Source organism: Neomonachus schauinslandi, chromosome 6 (assembly GCF_002201575.2).
Source record: "Neomonachus schauinslandi chromosome 6, ASM220157v2, whole genome shotgun sequence".
Taxonomy (NCBI): domain Eukaryota; kingdom Metazoa; phylum Chordata; class Mammalia; order Carnivora; family Phocidae; genus Neomonachus; species Neomonachus schauinslandi.
The window spans coordinates 6514545-6533800 of record NC_058408.1 but is presented as its reverse complement, the minus strand read 5'-3'; the positions used below and the strand labels follow the sequence as shown (position 1 = coordinate 6533800).

Genomic DNA, 19256 nt, shown 5'->3' with positions numbered 1-19256 from the left:
ACACATTTCCCAAATTATCTTCAAAACTTAAAATTCCAACTAAACTAGTAACTTCTCAAATGTAGCAAGAACCTCAAGCTGTCTCTTTAGCTGTAAGGATAATGGCTTTTTCAAACTCTGTCAGTACCCAGGTGAGACAGGATATGTGCTACTTCCAGCTAAAAATTATCTGCCATTCAGACAAAAAGCTTCCTTCCTTGGGAGCAAGACAGTAACAGACTAAAATTAACACCGAGAAGGGAGCTGTCAGGATGAGAAAACATTAAGAGAATCATTTTCTCCACATGAGGAGCCATCAGATATGTTAGAGGCAGTCAGCCTTCCTACTGAGAACATATATCCAATCCAGTAAGACACAGCTTCCAAAGGTGAGGTTCCTCTAGCTTCTGCTGCAATCTGAATTTGTTCTCCCTGGCCTGGAGCCTGCCCGACACCCTACCTATCACTCGTCAAGTTGTCCCTACAGGCTCAAACATCCACAGGTTCTTTAGTAAAGCATGTTCCCCATTTCCAGCATGCACCGAAACTCTGAGTTAGTGGCATCCAGAGAGATACCTGCCACCAAGGAAGCACAGTCCACCCCCACCAAAGCTGCGGCCATCCACCCCGCCCCCGCAGACCACCAAGAGGCAGAGCGCTAAACTACGATGCCAGTTAGTACCGAGGGAAGCAGAGCCCCGACACCATGCACTGCAGGCAGGCTGGGATATTTACTTGAGATTGACATCAGCTGTGATGGTCTCTGACTTTCCATTTGTAGCACTGCTATGTAGGAATAAATAAGCATTAATGGGAATGGAAAACAAATCAAACAATAACAATGAAGTGGAATTGCAAAATATACTTGACCGAAAGGCATGTATTTATGGTAAATTATAAACTTGGCAAAGGAAATCGGAAGGGGCCAAAACGAACTCAATGGCCAACGATGAAGCGTGAGGACAACGTTGACGTGCAAAGGAGCAGGCTTGCAGGCGAGTCAGAGCCTGAGAGTGGCTCTGGACAGAGGCCGCTTACCGCAGCTCCTTCCCGGGAAAACACAGGCATGGCCAGGGAGCTCCAAGGCCCAGGGCCCTAATGTGCACCGAGGCATGCAAGCGCCCCTGGGCATGCAGCCAGCCGTTTCGTCCTCAACACAGAAATGACTGGCAGAACGTTTCTGACCTAAGTACATAAATACCACAGGATTTACAAGGGGGTAATTCTCGGTGCTCACAAAACAGAAGCCTGAGCTTAAAAGTGCTTTATCTCAGATTTAAAGAGCTAGAAGGACCTTCTTTTTTTAAGTTTTAAAAATGCCAAAACATGTGTGAAGTCTGAGTACCTGGGAATGTAAGTGCCATCCCCTTCCCTTGCCGGCATCTCCCCTCTGTGACGGTGAAAGCGTCACAGAAAGAAGAGCGAGGGCCTGTCTCCCGTCCCCAGGAGGCCTGCGGGCAGCGGGTGTGCGGCTGGGGGGGGGGGGCACGCGGGGGGCCACGCACACAGAGCCGAGCGACCGCGCCCAGTCCTCTCCCTCTCGGGGCCTGCGCACCTGACGGCCTTTACCCACGACGCACCAACAGGACGGCCTCCTGAGCACCCCTCAGCGGGACTCATACGCTGCTCAGGTGGACGTGTGTCCAAAACAGAGGATTCCTCTCTATGGGGAAGTAAAGCGATCATTCTCTCTGTAATGGGCCAGATTATTTCACAGCAGGAACTGCCCACATCAGTCTTCTGCTTTTTTTAAAAAGATGTGGGAATATATCAGAGAGAGGGGAGACAGGTCCAAGAAGAAAAGGCCAGGAAGCGTTGTCCCACTGGAGAAGAGACACTGACTTACCGGGGAATGGCTGGGAGGCGAGAGCCATTTTCGTCGATGAAGTGGCCCCCTGCGTTGAGGACCCAGCAGTGATGAAGGGACAGCAAAGCATGCCTCGCAGTAGTAGGATTGTCCTTCCCATTCTGACTGTCCGCATTCTTTAGTGGGGAAAACTCATCTTCTCGCAGCACTTCATACACCACAAACTTCCTAGAGTGGAACCACACAGAGACCACTCTAGTATGAAGTAAAACTACAAACACGACTCCAACCCTCTCTACAGGGCTAAGCCTCTGGTCCCCAATCTCACAGGCTCTCTCTCAGCTGAGTGCCAAAAGAAATAAAGCTCGTCCCTGGACTAAAGGAAGCTGGAATTCCCTTCTCCAGTGCAAAATAACAAATTATTTTCATCCCAAACTATAAAACACTTCATCTCAAGTCAGAAAGGTCAGAAATCTTAATGCAAATTACATTAGAATCTGTTCTGGGGGGGAAAAAAAGGCAAAAAAAGGATGATTTAGAAATGCATATGGGAAGATTAATCTTACAGCTAATTTGTCTTCTGCATTTTCATACTGAAACACATACCTCAACAGCAAATGTGATCTTTGATGGAGAACTATATAATTTAAAACCATGTTCCCTGAAACATTTACTCACAGGTCCGGAAGGCATCCTACACACAAAGTGGGCCAATTCTCTATCTCAACCTTTTTAGTCTCTTAGCCAAAAGAAGTGACAATTTTAACAAAATTTCACAGTTTTGCAGGACAGTCAGTCAGATAACGGACTAACCAACATGAAGGAAACATACTCACAGGCAACTCACACCATACTCCCAGGTTGGTGGTCGCATACTAGAGAATGATAAAGAGTCTAGACAGTACACTCACAATCAGAACACCATACCTGACTACATGCTACCCAGTATCTCCTAAAAACAGAGTCCTGCCTAACAGAGTAAAAAGCAACATTTCAAGACCCGTATCTAACCTTACTCTTGCTACTCAAAACATACTTTGCAAACTGGAAGATGTCAAAGACAAATTTTTCCATCTTTATTCCATTTGGTTTGTCTGGCTTAATTAATTGCCCCTGGGAATCCACATATGGAATCTTCTTTTGAGCCACATGGTGCTGCAACTGAGGTTCATAAATACTAAGTAGGAAAAAAAAGACATAATCACTTTCCAAAATTAAAATGCCAGAAAATCTGATAATCACACCCAAGAACAAAGGCATCGACACCAGTACTAAGATTTTCAAAGTGAAGCACATCTGCTAAGTTTCAGTTCATATTTAAATATTAGAAGAAGAGATTTCCCTATTCACCTCCTTGAATTTTTAAAAAACCCAGTAATGATCTCCACATTAAAGAATATACACCACACAGCTCACACCAATGTCTCTCCCATAATTTTCCTGTCTTCCGTAAAATGTTCTGCTCTTTGCCCCAACTTTCCCAACTGAGAGCCCTTGAAGTGTAGAATGGAAAGATGAGGATTAATAAGTTACTATGGATGAATTAAAGGCACAGTTACAGACCGCAGAGTAGAATGGGAAATATTCTGGAACTGGAGTCAATATTCTAAAGCAAAGCTAAGTAACTTTTTTAAAAATAGACTGTCATCGTGAATGTCTAAAAGCTATCAAATGAAGAAGCAGATAGTGAGACTGTCCTTCATTTAACAAACCGATAGAATAAAGTAGCTCTTATTCTATTCTTTTATCCTACCATGCTAATTTCCATCCAGGGCTCAAGTTCTTTTTTCTTGACCCTCTAATGCACTAGTTCCTAAATGCTAGTTTGGGAACTGATTAAAATTGTGTGGGCAGTTTTCAAAAATACAGATGACCTGCATCTACCACCAGAAATTCTGATTCAGTAGATGCAGAGCAGATATCTACATTTTTTAAAGTTTCCCACTGTGGTAGAGAGACCGTGTTTCATTTCTTACTCTTTGCTTCACCAGAACCTAACATAGTTGGAGGGAAAAGAGGAAGAGAAGAAAAAGAAGAAGCGCTTTGGACTGCAGGCAATGCAGTGAAGAACGGACTTCTACAAATCTACACCCTATAATGCATCTTCCTAAAAACAACTAAAATGTGAGATAAATTTCCATTTGATAAAGGCGATCCTCAAGGGAGAAGATGAATTCTGTAGAATTTGGCCTGGGGTGTCTTTCTACTTCTCTAGTGACTCAGTTCCTGATTAATGATAAAAGAAAAATTTTAAAAGCCCCCATCTTGCTCATACTTGACAACATCTCTCAGAAACGGTACGGTGAAGAAATGGTTGGCAATGTTCCCTGCATTGAATAGCAGGCGTCCATCCGAGCTTCGTTTCTGAGCCGTCGCCAGGGAAATCTCACTGTATTCCACCACCTGGTAGACTCCATCCACGCGGCAAACCACTCCCACTGGCTCCGTAGGGTTCGTTTTCTCTACCACCTGCCCAAAGAAAGACAGCAGGAGAAGAAATATAATCAAATGCTACACTGGCCATTTCCAAAGGCCACATCTGCAGTTTTGCTTATATTGTCTTTAAGGCAAAGGAACCTTTAACTGTGGACAACCACCTGTCCATCTTTCTATTCTTTGACAGACTACTGTCCAACTGGAAATGAAGTAAATTACCTCCTTCCTATTTATCACCTAATGAAACTATGGAATAGAAATTTCATCATACACACAGAGCCCAGAGGAAATCACACTGGACTGGGAATAATTAAATGAGGAGTCTACCTCCCCCCAAATATGTTTTATTTTAATTAATTTATCCTTAACTACACTCAACTGCTTTGAGAATAAATGAAATGAAATTTCTCTGGGATTCACAAGACAAAGGTAAGGCATTTTGCCTCTCATTTGGTACTGTCCAAATCATTATTTCATTTGAAAATGGTGTTTCAGGTGCCTGGTTGGCTCAGTCAGTTAAGCATCTGCCTTCGGCTCGGGTCATGATCTCAGGGTCCTGGGATGGAGCCCCACATCGGGCTCCCTGCTCAGTGGGGAGCCTGCTTCCCCCCCTCCCTCTGCCTGCCGCTCTGCCTACTTGTGCTCTCTCTCTCTGTCAAATAAATAAATAAAATCTTAAAAAAAAAAAAATGAAAGAAAGAAAATGGTGTTTCTTTCGTTTTCATTCATGAATACATCATTTTCCTTGTTTTTCCGGGAGATGGCCAGGAGGTAGGGGGCCTTAGACCAGGCAAGTCACTTCAATCTGGCTCCAATTTCAATCAGAAAAGCCCACCCAATATTTAGCTGTTTTGCATGCTAGACTTTATTTGAAGTAAGAGATTCTATGCTTTAAAAAAAAAGTCTGGGGCGCCTGGGTGGCTCAGTTGGTTAAGCGACTGCCTTCGGCTCAGGTCATGATCCTGGAGTCCCTGGATCGAGTCCCGCATCGGGCTCCCTGCTCGGCGGGGAGTCTGCTTCTCCCTCTGACCCTCCTCCCTCTCATGCTCTCTGTATCTCATTCTCTCTGTCTCAAATAAATAAATAAAATCTTTAAAAAAAAAAAAAAGTCTGAAAACCAGTGATTTGATAATCTAACAATGGCTCTAAGCTGGTGGAGAAGTGGAGAGAAAGGTGTATATCAAAATCACAGGGAAAAAAAGGGGCACCCGGGTGGCTCAGTCGGTCAAGAGGCTGGCTCTTGATTTTGGCTCAGGTCATGACCTCATGGATTATGAGACTGAGTCCCACGTCGGGCTCCACACTCAGTGTGGAGTCTGCTTGAGATTCTCTGCCTCTCCCTCTCCCCCTTTCCCGGCTCATGGTCTCCACGCCCCCCTCTAAAATAAATAAATAAATAAATCTTTAAAAAAGAAATCACAAGGAAATATAGAGTATGTAATTAAAAAAACCCTCACAAGTGACTCTGATACCCCACCACCCTATCCAACACAGCACCGGCCTAAACTGTTTAGAAGAAAATTACCGAAGAACTGTATGTGATACACTAATATAAAATCAAGTTTCAGATGAGATGAATATCCAACTGAACAATCAAACGATAACAAGCATTTAAAGATCCTGCTTTGTTTGCCCTGTTCAGTGAGCAATTCAGCATGCTTCAGAGTAGTCTGAAAAATCTGTCCCCAATTTGAAAAGTCTATCCTAAGAAATTACATCAGTAAAGCTAAAACTTTTCTTCAACAACGGATTTTTTAAAATAAACACAGCAGGCAGCAGCCTCCTCCAGACAATAAAGCCACTACCGCTGACTTCAGCTACACAGCAGCGAGAGCTACAGGCCCTGCGTCCAGCGCAGTGAGCCAGGGCTCCTGGGTGCGCAAGGAGGCCGTGTAGCTTCACAGTGTGCCATCCTGAAAGGAGCGCAGCATTCATAAAGAGAAACTTTCTCCCAAGGAAGTGAATTAAACCGGGGGGAAACCCACAACGAAATGATTTAAATCAATCACAGACCTGTTTGCAACGATCAACTCCTCACCACCCCTCACTTCACATATTCCACAGTGGGGTCTCACTAGACAGGGAATTTGGAATAGATTCCTCTCATTCACACACACACAAACACACACACACACGGTTTATTTTCCAGTCACTTCCACAGGCCTCTACTCCTGACCAGCCATAGATAACAAACTAAGCATATTCACACTTTACACTGCCCAAGTGTTAATCTGTCAGTGAAAGATTTACTTCTTTTTTTACTTATCTTCCCCGCAGAGGGAGAGAGAATCCCAAGCAGGCTCCACACCCAGCACAAAGCCCAATGCAGGGCTCGATCTCACGACCCTGAGATCATGACCTGAGCCAAAATCAAGATTCAGATGCTTAACCAACTGAGCCACCCAGGCGCCCCTGAAAGATTTACTTCTATGACAACTAGGAGCCTCCAAATATCATAAAACTCTGGATTACAAAAGAAAGCATTTGTAAACTGCGTAAGCTGGAAGTCAAGTTTATATTACACAGAAAGTTATACAGTATAAAATTAAGAAGTTTGGGGCGCCTGGGTGGCTCAGTTGGTTGAGCGACTGCCTTCGGCTCAGGTCATGATCCTGGAGTCCCGGGATCGAGTCCCGTATCGGGCTCCCTGCTCGGCAGGGAGTCTGCTTCTCCCTCTGACCCTCCTCCCTCTCATGCTCTCTGTCTCTCATTCTCTCTGTCTCAAATAAATAAATAAAATCTTTAAAAAAAAATAAAAAAAAAAAAAAAAAATTAAGAAGTTTGTTTGATTTTCTCCAACTTCAATCCTGAAAAGCTGAGTTCAAAGTAACACTTTAATGTCACTGTTACTGTAACTGCTTTACAAAGTGACCTTTAATTAACAGTGGTTCCTACCCTTTTAGCTTTGTACTTCTGCAAACCCCTGCACTCTCCGCCTTTTCTCAAGGCTTTTGCTCCATAGAAAATACTTAATTCCTTAATTCACAAAGACCAGAGCCTTTGAAAGAAGTAAGACAAATTATTCTACTACCACGCTACGAATTTCTCCCTAATTTAGGTGTTCTTAAAAATAATTTTGATAACTTGATTTTGCAATTAAAATTAAAAGGGTGGGAGGAGAGATTACATAAATGGTTTCTAACATTTCTGAAAGTCTTTAACGTGTACCATTCTTGCCATATTTCGGTTCCATCTGACTATGTAGTCGCTCATCGAGTGACTTCTACCCTATATGCCAGATACAGAGCTGAGCAGGAAGCCCGAGACGCCTGGAAAACCCACAGGTGGTGAAGGGTGACTGTTTACACCTGTATCTCCCGTGTGACCAGTAAACTCACAAAAGTTAGCACACTAATTTAGTTTTTAAGCTGTCAGCAAAAGCATAATCAATCTAAAGAGCTTGGTTTTATAATGCGATATCCTAAAGCTAGCAGTTGGGAAACATGAATTCTAATCCTGCTTCTGTTAATGTGATGAAGGACCTTGAGCCTGGAACTCACTTAGAACTCACTCAGGGTGCTCATTTCTGAGACTGAAGGGGTTGACCAGATGGAATTTGAATGGACTTGAAGCTCAGAGCAGTAAAATTTAAGTTTCTGATTTAGAATGAAGAGTGACACCAAGCGGAGCAAAGTCAGAAATACAGGCTAGTTCGTTTTTTTTAAAGCTTAGTAGCTACTTAACAATGTACTGTTTCTATTACAATTTAATAGCTATTTACAGTATAGAGTATTAGAACAGAGAGAGGTCTTAAATAACCAAACCAACTTTTTTATTTTCAGAGTCCAGAAGAGTCTTATTAGGTCCACCAGCTTAATCTCACAAAACCTGCACTGGTAAATTGTTAACTCCAGCTTTTATGACTTTGCCATAGATTTACAGATAATTTTAAGAGAAATGACAACTTTATAACAGAAAATTTCCAACCAAGGCTATGGTATGTCTTTTATGGCAGTTCTCCTTTTTAAATCCAAATATTTAAAATTTATATCTAATTTGTTTTTGTCAGAAACCTGTATTGTATGGTTTTTGCTGCTGGCAGAAAGGTCTTCCCTTCATGTCAATATTGTAAAATTATTCTCAATTTTCTCAAAATCTTTATGGGTTTTTTTTTAATATTTAACTTTGTAATCCATTTGAAATTGATTTTTCTCTGAGCTTTGAGGGAGAGACTTTATTTTTAGTCAGTTATCTCATTCATTTCCCCCACCGATTTGAAATGCCATGTTTTTATATAGTGCATTCTTATATATACATGGACTTATTTCTGACAGATCTAGTCTGTTCCATTAATCTGTCATTTATCTTGGTTTTTGTACTACACTCCGAATTATTTTTTATTTACAACCCAGTTTAGTACCTGGTAGACTGTCTCCAACCCTCTTCCTTATCACCTTTTCTCGGCATTGTCCTGACCACCTTTACATGTTTTTTCTAAACTTTACAATCATTTTGTTAAGTGTCCCCCAAAACAGTCTCATTGGGGCTTTGATCAAAATTGTGTTATACTTTAATTTGGTGAGAACTGATAGTTTTACAGACTTCCAGAAAAGCAGTATTTATATTAGTAAATCTTCCAAAGTGTTTTCATGTTCTCTTTTATTCCTAGATATATTTCGTTAGCTACCATAAAGGCAAGTCTCCTACATCATCATCTATGCAACTAAAAAAACACTGAAAAGAATCACCTCCCTCTATCTTCCTATCAGTACATTTGTGGTCAAAGTTATCAATCTCCTTCACTGTCCCTGACTGCACATTTCCATCTTAATCGTAAGACTATCATGAGGTGACTTGTCAAACGCCTTGCTAAAGTCTCGATCTGCTGTTCCCTCCATATTTCCCTTACCTCCTACTCCAGCAACTCTGTCATAGGAAGAAAGTGGATTAACCTCACCAAATACAACTTGATACTAATGAATCCATCCCAGGCCTAGTGATAATCATCCACTTTCCCAGGTACTTACAAATCATCCACACATATTTTTTTTTAAGATTTTACTTATTCGAGTGGGAGAGAGACAGAGACAGAGCGCGTGTGTGCGTAGGCACAAGCAAATTGGGGAAGGGGCAACGAGAGAGGGAGAGAGAGAATCTCAGTCAGGCTTCACGCTGAGCGCAGAGCCTGACATGGGGCTTGATCTCATGACCTGAGCCAAAATCAAGAATCGGACACTCAACCAACGGAGCCACCCAGGCGCCCCATCCTCACATATTTTTAAACTCTTACTTGTAATGGACAAGCATACAACAGTATTTCCAGAATCAAATGCTGCCAATTTAAGAGAAAGAGTAGGCGGGGGGTACTTTAGAGAGAAAATGGTTCTAACATATTCAAATCACCCTGATGATTCTAGTTCGTGTCCTGGAATGTATACGCTGACAGAACAAGCTCACTGATGGCCTCACTAAGTTGAGAAAGGCATTACCTTCGCACCGCAGTCCGCTCCTTTCTGAATGCAAAATCCAATGAACCGTGGGTCTGCCACTTTTACTAGGATGTTGTCAACACAATAGACATGAATGCTCCAAATGCCTCTCTGCTCCATGTCCTCCACAATATTCTGGGCTGCAAGAGCCCGATAAAGACCACCATTCCCATCTGGGAAATAAAAACAGCCCATTAGTAGTACACCAAACCCATTATGAAGGTAATCCAAAACTGGTTTACTGGGGTTAATGTTTCCAAAGGGGCGAAGATCTCTGAAAAGCAGTTCTACATCACAGGGCCAAGAAAAATAAATACCCATAAGGAAGAACTCAGGTGTCAAAAAATAATACTACGTGACTTTGAAAGTAATTTAACATAAGTATCGAGAAAATAACATTATTAATGTAGGACCAGGCAACCCAAAGACCATATTTTTCTTTTTAACTCAGACTTTTTAACAATTTAGCCTGTAATACATTGTGAAATATAAAGTTCTTTCTCAAGCAATGATTATTTCATAACATTTCAAGTTTTATTAATATTTTTATTATTCAAGTTAGCTCTGTGTTTATAGCCCCAACACTGACAATGTCACCCTTCTCAAAAATAAAAATACACAAGTTTTTTATACCAAATAACTTGTTAGGAAACCAGATTAATATGAAGATCAGATTTAAAATAAGTATAGGTAAAAGCCTCTTCTTTTCCCATCTGTTTTTAGTGCTGCTTTAATGTACTTTGTCCAACACCCTCAGCCACAGCTTAAAAAATTGGACTTCACAAATAGAGCTAAAAATAGTAGTCTTCCACTAATGAAAAAGAATTAAGTAGAAAAAAAGACTTAAGATGAAATAAAAGCCTGTATCTGGAGGCTACCACTGTTAACACTCTTATTTATTTCCTGTCAGCCTTTCCTCCAAATACTCACGTAGATATGAATCTGTCGACACATTTATTTTTACAGCTGGGACCACACGCAGGGTGGCTGCACGCGGTCACACAGTGTGCACGCACCACCCGCAACCATACCGGGCACGCAGCTTCACGCTTCCCATTCGCTCACTTAGCTACTGACACTACTTCTCTTTGTCATTTAGTATCTCCAATCAATTACAGTTTTATTACAGTTTGAGAATACTACAGATAAACTATAATTTAACCTCTTGTTTATTAAATAGCAAATGGTTTCCAATCTTTCACTGCAAGAAGTAACGTAGCCATGAACACTGCTGATATAAAATACCGGGTAAAGAGAATGAATACTCAGTGTGCTGCTCAGGTTGTTCTCAACGGCAGACATCCACAAAAAATATAAAAATGTATCCATTTCACCCATGGGCATTTTCCTTTTTTTAAATCCTTGCCAAACTGCAATAAAATCTTAAATATTAATTTTTTAACATCCAAATCACCATATTAGAAAAAAAATGAAAATGTAATGATTTATGTTATTCCCATTTCTAGTCACCCTTAAATAAGCATGGTTACAAACCTGGAGCCATAGAAACCTTGTTCTTCTCTTCCAAAATAATTTTCCCATCAAAACTCATAGCAGGCAGCATTCCCTGCTGAAAAAAGATTACATTCTCCTTTTTTAAACCAAAGTACTTGTGCTTTGTGAAGAATTCCTTTGTAGATTCCATTGTTCTGCCACTGGTCATTATATACCTTGCAAGAGAAAAGCAGATCTTCTAAGCAACAGTGGTCTGGGAATTAGGGCAAAATTCAATCTTGTCTATTTTCTAAGCAAAAAAAAAAAAAAAAATCGAGCACACTGCCTCTTTGTTCTGACTTCCTTCATGCTCTTCCTGGATAAGGTAGCATTAGCTGCTATCCAAGTGCCTTTCTTCCAGTAACTTCATCAGTCCATATATATATAAATATATATATATTTATATAAAATAAATCTATGTAACAATATTAAACATACCTCCTGCAACAGAAAGCCTATAACTGGCTTAAACAAACATTTTAGAACTCTGTGAAAACTGTATTCTAAATTTAAAACTCCCATTATAAATAAATAGGGAGAAAAGGGTAAACGAATATATTCTAATGAATATATTATATCATATATATATCTTATGGTTCTTTTTACTAAAGTTTTGAAATGTAATCTGGGCTCTGCTCACCCTCCATTTAAAATCTTAAAAGTGTCATTATATTATCTGTTCTCATAAAAATCCAAACCATGCTAGTGTGGCAAAGGAGTCAAAAACTCTATTTAAAAGCACAATTAGTGACTGCAGTAGTTTTGTCCTTACTAGAATTTATGCCACATATAAGTAGGGATTTTTGTCCATTTTGGTTGCTGATATATCCCCAGTACCTAGAAGCAGGCATTCAATATATGTTGAATGAATAAAGAAAGAAAATGGTATAATTTCCCACCATACTAGGTATCTGTTTAACAAGTTATCCCGGGTATTTTGAACTTTGAGTACAAAGAGGTGGCTAGACTGCTCTGCATAACTAGAGCACAGAGATTCTAAGTTGTGAGGAAAAGAGAAGAAAATTCAACGTGATAGTGGGAGCCAGGGCTGTAAGGAGAATATTGGCTGCTTCAAACACAGATGTCCCTCAAACATCCCCAAAGGAATCAAGATGAAAAAAAATAGGGCGCCTGGGTGGCTCAGTTGGTTAAGCGACTGCCTTCAGCTCAGGTCATGATCCTGGAGTCCCTGGATCGAGTCCCGCATCGGGCTCCCTGCTCAGCGGGGAGCCTGCTTCTCCCTCTGACCCTCCCCCCTCTCATGAGCTCTCTCTCTCATTCTGTCTCAAATAAATAAATAAAATCTTTAAAAAAAAAAAAAAAAGATGAAAAAAAATAGTTTCTTGCCCGCCAATACCCATGTTGAGAAGAACTAGCGAAGCTGGGAAATTTACAAAAAGCCTATTTTTAAAGGCATCAGAGAGCTATAGAAGCAACATGGATTGGAACTAAAATTCAAGACAGTGGGAATCTTTCAAAGAGGAGCTAAGGATTTACAGCTGCCTTTTCCTGGGGGTATCTGCTGATGTGGGATCTAGGTTAGTGGTAGGGACTCTGGGCTTGGACCAGGCAGAAGGACAGAGAAACCAGCAGAGCTTTTGTGGGTCACGTGGGGCTAAAATAACAAGATTAGGGACTGGAGGGATCTCAAACACAGCTGGTTTCCCCCTCAAACCATAATTTCCAAAGCTGCTCTGGGAAAGAGATTTAAGAGCTATATCAAAAACTTTTAAAACACAAAGCAGAATTTCCCATAATCTCTTGGTGCTCGGGACACCAACACTTGCCAAGGTAGGCCGGCCCCAAGAACACAGCACTCTACTAGAGCCTGGGATTGGAGTGTGGCCCACAGCAGAGATATCAGTGGGGCTTTCAGCTGGTGTGTATGGGTGGGGTACGGGGAGAGCTATATAACCTGGTACTTAAGGATACGAGTTTCTAGACTGTGAGAACTCCCTGAGTGAGAGCAGTGACTAAAAATAGACTCCTATCACCTTGTCATGAAATTTCAGATGCCAATGGTAAGAAGAGACCTTAGATGCTTTTGGGGGTGGGGGGGGAGAAGGGAGGGAGAGAGAGAAAGGGAAAGAGGAGAGAGAGACTGGGAATCAGAACAGCAATGGACCGCTCAACAATGCTAGAAACAACAGAACGATGCCTTCAAATTTCAGACAGAAACGGACTTTCAATCGGAATTTATACACAGACAAACTACCAATCAATATAAAGTTTCTACACTGAGAAAACCCAATGAGTCCCCAAAAGTACTCAGGTAGGGATGTAAAAGCCTGAGGTGAATATATATTGTGCATTAAGACTATCATGATCATTTATCTAGCTATAATACAGATTACTTTTAACATATATAGTAAAATGCAGCTCCTGGGGAAATCATTAGTAACAGGAAATATGTCTGCTTATGAATAAAGTGTACATGCATTTTGAGTATTATAGACCGACATATGTTTAGACACTCTCCCACAATGAGGCATATCTTACCATGGAATGATGCATTTGTTGCCATGATACTTTTCAGCTAACTGTTGAAGCTTCAGGATACGCTCTGCCTGAATCTGAAAAAGCGTCTTATGAGATGGCAAACCAACATCATACATTCCCTTGGGATATGCAACACCAAGTCTTGTCCCCTGCCCGCCAGCTAGAAGAAGAACTGCCACTTTGTTCTGAGCAATCTGGAAAAGTCCTAGAAAAGAGAATACCTGTATCACAAAACCTCTGCAATTCAACATTTTAGGATTACACATAACAAAAAGTAGCAGCAATGAGTCACCCTATCTGCATAAGGCACGAAGAACAAGAAATCCACATGTAATCACAGATAACTACCTTGTTAATAAAAACATTTTTACTATTAAAAAATTAAATTTATATAAACCCAACCAAACACCAAGCCGTGAATAATATGCTTTAATGAATTAATAATTCTTTTTCTGAAAATGTTAGAAGGCAAAGCCCAACAAGATGTTACAAACGTTTTGCAAGTACCTGACTACTTTACTAGATGCGGCGCATCAAGAGAAAGACAGGATGAAAGAAAGCACCTGGGCTTAAGGATAAATGATGATATGCTACTAAATTACCTCTGGCCTGTAAATTCATCAGTGACACACAATCAGTCAACGAGCATGCAAACAGACTAGACAAGCTACCATCCAGTGACTGAAGAGAGGTGAAACCCTCAGGAAAGCAATGCAGTACAGAGGTCGAGAAGCCAGGCTCTGATGTCGGGACACCTGGGTGTGAAAGCCAACTCAGCTGAAAAGGCTTCGGGGATCTGCCCGAAAAAGGGCAGGGCATGAGGGGGCTTTGTGGGGTGATGGAAATGCTCTGTTGGGGTGGTAGTTACATGAATGTATAAATATGGCAAAAAGTCATAAAACTAGTGCATTTTCTTATACGTAATTACACGTCAATAGAATGGATTAAAATGCAAGGGTTTTGGGGGGGTTGTTTTTTTTGCCAAAGGGCCATCCATCCCAGCTCACAAGGATGTGAAACTGAGTCTTTCTGTTGATGATTTATTTCCGTTGCCGGGAAGCCCATCTTCATCAGTTGAATACTCAGTAATAATAACCAAACATAATGCTTGAATCAAAATACTATTCTCTGAATCAAAATAATTCAAGATGGAGTTAAGATCCAAATGCAAACAAGTGAAACTGTAAATATTATTAACAACAGAGGCTCTCAGTTTGGATTTAAAAAAAAAAAACACACAATTTTTGCCACTGACCGTTTCTGAGAGCCACCTCATCATGCAACGCTGGACCAGCTCAGCATCACAAGGCAGAGTAGCTTGTGGGGAGAGGCAACATGGAAATTGGGTCTCTGGGAAGCCAGAAAAGCTGGAAAATGCCAGATGAATCAGGCAATGGTTGACAGGATTGTTCTTGTTTTCTGAAATCCTCAGACACTCTGGGAAGGAACCTGGCCGCTGTCCAGAACTGAACGCTAGCCCAGAGGGAGCAGTGGTAGCCAATATCCATTGTTACTATTTTTTATATCCTGAGGTAATGGGGGTTTGTCTAATTTACCCACTTTGTGCCTTATGTTTTGATGGGCTGGGCTCTCCTAAAGCTAATGTACTAGTACATCAAGCACTTAAAGAAATACTCTAAACCCACTTTAAACTCACAACCTTCTCCAGTCCTAAGTCTACAATCTATCTTCAGGGTCAGTAAGTGCAGCCCAAGGACATGATCCAGCAACCATCCAGCTATCAAAAAATTTAAAAGCACATTAGATATTTCCATAATTTTCACCTTTGATATGAAGCGAAGCTTAGCTAGCTCCCTGAGACGTAATTTTCTCTTTCTTCCTGCCTAGAACCGGAACTGTCTCTGTGATTTTCACCATAGCATTTCACTGTGCCTTATCAGAGTGTGAAAACAGACCCCCAAACTAGTAACTCTAAGAGGTAGGTATAATTTCTCCCATTTGAGAGATAATGGGCTCAGAGACGTTACAGGTCCTGCCCAAGGTCCCAGCGCTAGTGAATGGGAACGAGGGTGGGAAACTCACTCCAAGTCCCCGCGCCATGCACTGTGCTGCCTGCCTCTCTTCACACCCGAACACTGGCCAGATCCATGACAGCACCGGAGGTTTCAGCGGTATAAACTTTCCTTCCTTTTCTTTCCTGCCCTTTCTTCTCTTTTCCACTGAATTCGGGAGAGGTTGTGCTACCTTTTTTTTTTAATCTCTCCTACCTACCACCCTACAAGGAAAAGCTGGGTACAGTCCACATTCTCCAAAACTTGCCAAACACTGAAATTTCTAACAGCATTCCGGATCTGCATCCCCCTTCAGCAAGCACCATAACCACCATGTAACAAAGTGAGACGAAATGAAGCGTTTTGAAGGGAGCAGGGAACGATAGAAGGCAGTTTTGAAAACTGTTTTACATTTGGTTATTCCCTGAGTTATCACAGAAACTACGGTCTCTAGGGAATGAGTTTAATTCTGCTGTCATCGACCCAAAAAGCATTACTTTAATAAAATACAGGTCCATAATCCCTTACCTAACCCCATGGATCAGAGCTGTTTCAGAAGGCAGAACTCTTCAAAATTTAGAAAACAAATATAGTACACATACATTATACATTACCTCCAGCAAATCTGAGACAGTATCCTGTAATACCATTAAGTGGGATAAAGTTCCCCAACAGTCTTGTGTCTGTCCAAGGTCAGTTTTCCTGAAAAACAGGCTTTGCACTGCTTCAAAACTGCAGATAAATAAGTCTGGTGTCTGAACCCTCACATACCAGAGGTGTAAGAATCACAAATATTTCTAAACATCTTCAAAAAAAGCCCCAGATAAATATTCTGGACACAGAGGCCTTTGTTTTCTTTGTACTATTTATTTTCTTCATCGAGCACATGTGTTTTAAGTTTTTCATTGTTGTTGGTTTTTTTTAAAGATCTTTTTGAGAGAGAGAGAGACGAGAGAGCACAAGCAGGGGGAGCTGCAGGCAGAGGGAGATGCAGGCTCCCTGCTGAGCAGAGAGCCCAAAGTGGGACTCGATTCCAGGACCCTGAGATCATGACCTGAGCCAAAGGCAGATGCTTAACCGACCAAGCCACCCAGGCGCCCCAAGTTGTTTCATTGTTAACGTAGCTCTAGTCATCCTTTCTGACATCCTTCTTTTACCTTCAGTCCAAAAGTCAGTGATTTCCCATAGCCACCTTACCCAGAAAAGGGAAGAGCCTGCTCCCAGGGCCAGCTCTGTGTCCCAGCTCCAGGTCACCTGATGGCCACCCAGCACCAACCAGTGCTTTCCACAGGTTCTAACCAGTTATCACAATACCACTGTACAAACATTTCTCTTCCTTGGATCAGTTCCTCAACCACGGCTTCATTCCAGTTTTCTGAATTTTTCAGTTTTTACAGCTCTCTAACCAGCAGCTCATGGTGGCCTCATCCTGTATGCAAATAAATGTTTCCTAAGCCCCTGTCTGCCATACTTTCTTCAATCCTTTTCCCATCTATGGACCAGATGACCCATGCAATCACTACGTCTTACGAGAAGCATGGAGATTACACCTACCAGGTGTCCAATTCCAGGCAGATCTACATTTACACCTCATCTCCCTCTAATCACAACTATCACAATCCACGTGTATTTACAATAAAAAGGTTTCTGCATTGACCTCTTCCTGCTTACGCATCTCACTTATGCACACACAGAGAAAAACATGAGGAAAGAAAGCAGTCCCTAGAGTATCAAGGCCAGCTGAATTTCAAGAATTCAATGCAGCTACAGATGTTAACAATATCAGATTGTGCGTTCACTGGCTGAAGCACTCATCCACCTCATCTGTGTCACTGCAATAAAACTGGATGTTTAAAAAGTGTGTAACACATAAATTAGTATCTGTCTTATAATGACAGATAAAATATTGCTTGAAATTAAGGGGGCCAATAAAACTCGGTAAACTGTTTAGTTATATGGCAATAATACCTGATTTTAAACTGTATTTGTCGTAACAAATTTTATATGGGCAGCACCGCACCTACCTAAAAAATGTTAACTAATTATAAATGTACTTAACCTACGTGACAATTAAGAAATTATGAGCTTCTCCTATCCCAAAACTTCTTCTGCAGAAATATAGGGAAAAAAAAAAACCAAACCAGGGAAGTACGGCACTATTATCACCCTTTCCATCCTTCCGCTGGAGGGCAGCTCATAGCTTTCCTACAGAGCGGGCCGAAGAGAGACCAAAGCAGAGGTTTAAAAAAAAAATCAAGCCAGGGGCGCCTGGGTGGCTCAGTTGGTTAAGCGACTGCCTTCGGCTCAGGTCATGATCCTGGAGTCCCGGGATCGAGTCCCGCATCGGGCTCCCTGCTCGGCGGGGAGTCTGCTTCTCCCTCTGACCCTCCTCCCTCTCATTCTCTCTGTCTCAAATAAATAAATAAAATCTTTAAAATAAATAAATAAATAAAATAAAAATTAAAAAAATCAAGCCAGAGTGAGCAGTTTCCAGGGCTGGAGCACATCTCTCTCCTTGGAGAGTCCCGTGTCAGACGCCCAACAGTGTCTGATCGTATTTACAAGAAACAAAGACAAGAGTTTACAGTGGCCTGAAATAGGTCAAACACTTCCTGGATAACTTCCTGCTTGGACTAGTGCCTCTCACACTCTAACCTGGGCGTGTGCCTGAAATGAGGAGGATGACACAGGTGTGTGTGAAGTCCAGCACAGCCAGAACTTTCCATGTAAACTGCCAGCACTCCCAGGACACTGAGTCAGGTAAACCGGCTATTAAACTAGTGGAGATAAAGGAAGACTAGCCAAGAAAATTAGTCAGAAAAGACATTTTAAGTCTTTAACTTTTAACCGTACTGTACAGGTGAAACTATTATTTTACAGATTAACTATTTCCCCAAAATGTCAAGTACAAAAAGCATACTATAAGGGAAATCACTACTTAAACCAGTTTTAGGTACTGGAGGATTACTGTGAATTTCATGAGGTATAATAATAGCATTGTGAGTAGTAAGAAAATATCCATATATGTAGAGATAAATACTGAACTCAATAAGGGTAAAAATAACATCATGTTTGAGATTTGTCTTAAAGTACTACAGTAAAAAAAAATAAGAGGGATAAGTGAAGCAAAAGTAGCAAAATTTTGATATTTAACAAGGTGATACATATGTGGGATTCATTATACTGTTTTTATCTCTAAATATTTGTTTCAAAATATGCTTGAAATTTTTCGTAACAAATTTGTAAGTAGGCTACAAAATTATGCACAAGCCATAATCCCAGTGTGTGAATCTAAGAAAACACTAGAAAATATTACTAGTGAGTATTTACCTCTGAAACGTGGGACGGCAGAGATTTTTATTTTTTCCTTTGTAGTTTTTAGTTATTTTTCCAATTTTTCTAAAATAAGTATGTGTTACTTTTAAAATAAAACAAATCTATTAAAAATATCACTGTACTAGATTCCACAAAATGTACAGGAGATAATGTTATGAGTACATTTTTTTCTAAGCAATCCACTTACTTTTCTACCACAGTGTTATATGGTAGAGAAGCACCATTCAGACTGATTCTATAAATGTCTCATAGACAAAAGAACCT

The 19256-nt window shown here is 41.0% G+C and overlaps 1 protein-coding gene across 4 annotated transcripts in view; it reads right to left on the bottom strand.

Annotated features, from left to right (window-relative positions):
• UAP1 (UDP-N-acetylglucosamine pyrophosphorylase 1) overlaps positions 1 to 19256 on the bottom strand; it is a 36574-nt gene that overhangs the window by 5982 nt on the left and 11336 nt on the right. For 2 of the 4 annotated variants that reach the window (XM_021698472.1, XM_021698471.2), the window contains exons 3-9: positions 13645 to 13849; positions 11146 to 11321; positions 9652 to 9824; positions 4062 to 4255; positions 2823 to 2963; positions 1826 to 2014; positions 715 to 765 (exon numbers count right to left, since the gene is read on the bottom strand). In XM_021698472.1, the coding sequence (XP_021554147.1) occupies positions 715 to 765; positions 1826 to 2014; positions 2823 to 2963; positions 4062 to 4255; positions 9652 to 9824; positions 11146 to 11321; positions 13645 to 13849 (1129 nt within the window). The remainder of the gene's footprint in view (positions 1 to 714; positions 766 to 1825; positions 2015 to 2822; positions 2964 to 4061; positions 4256 to 9651; positions 9825 to 11145; positions 11322 to 13644; positions 13850 to 19256) is intronic. The other 2 variants (XM_021698473.2, XM_021698474.2) reach the window with 2 other exon arrangements.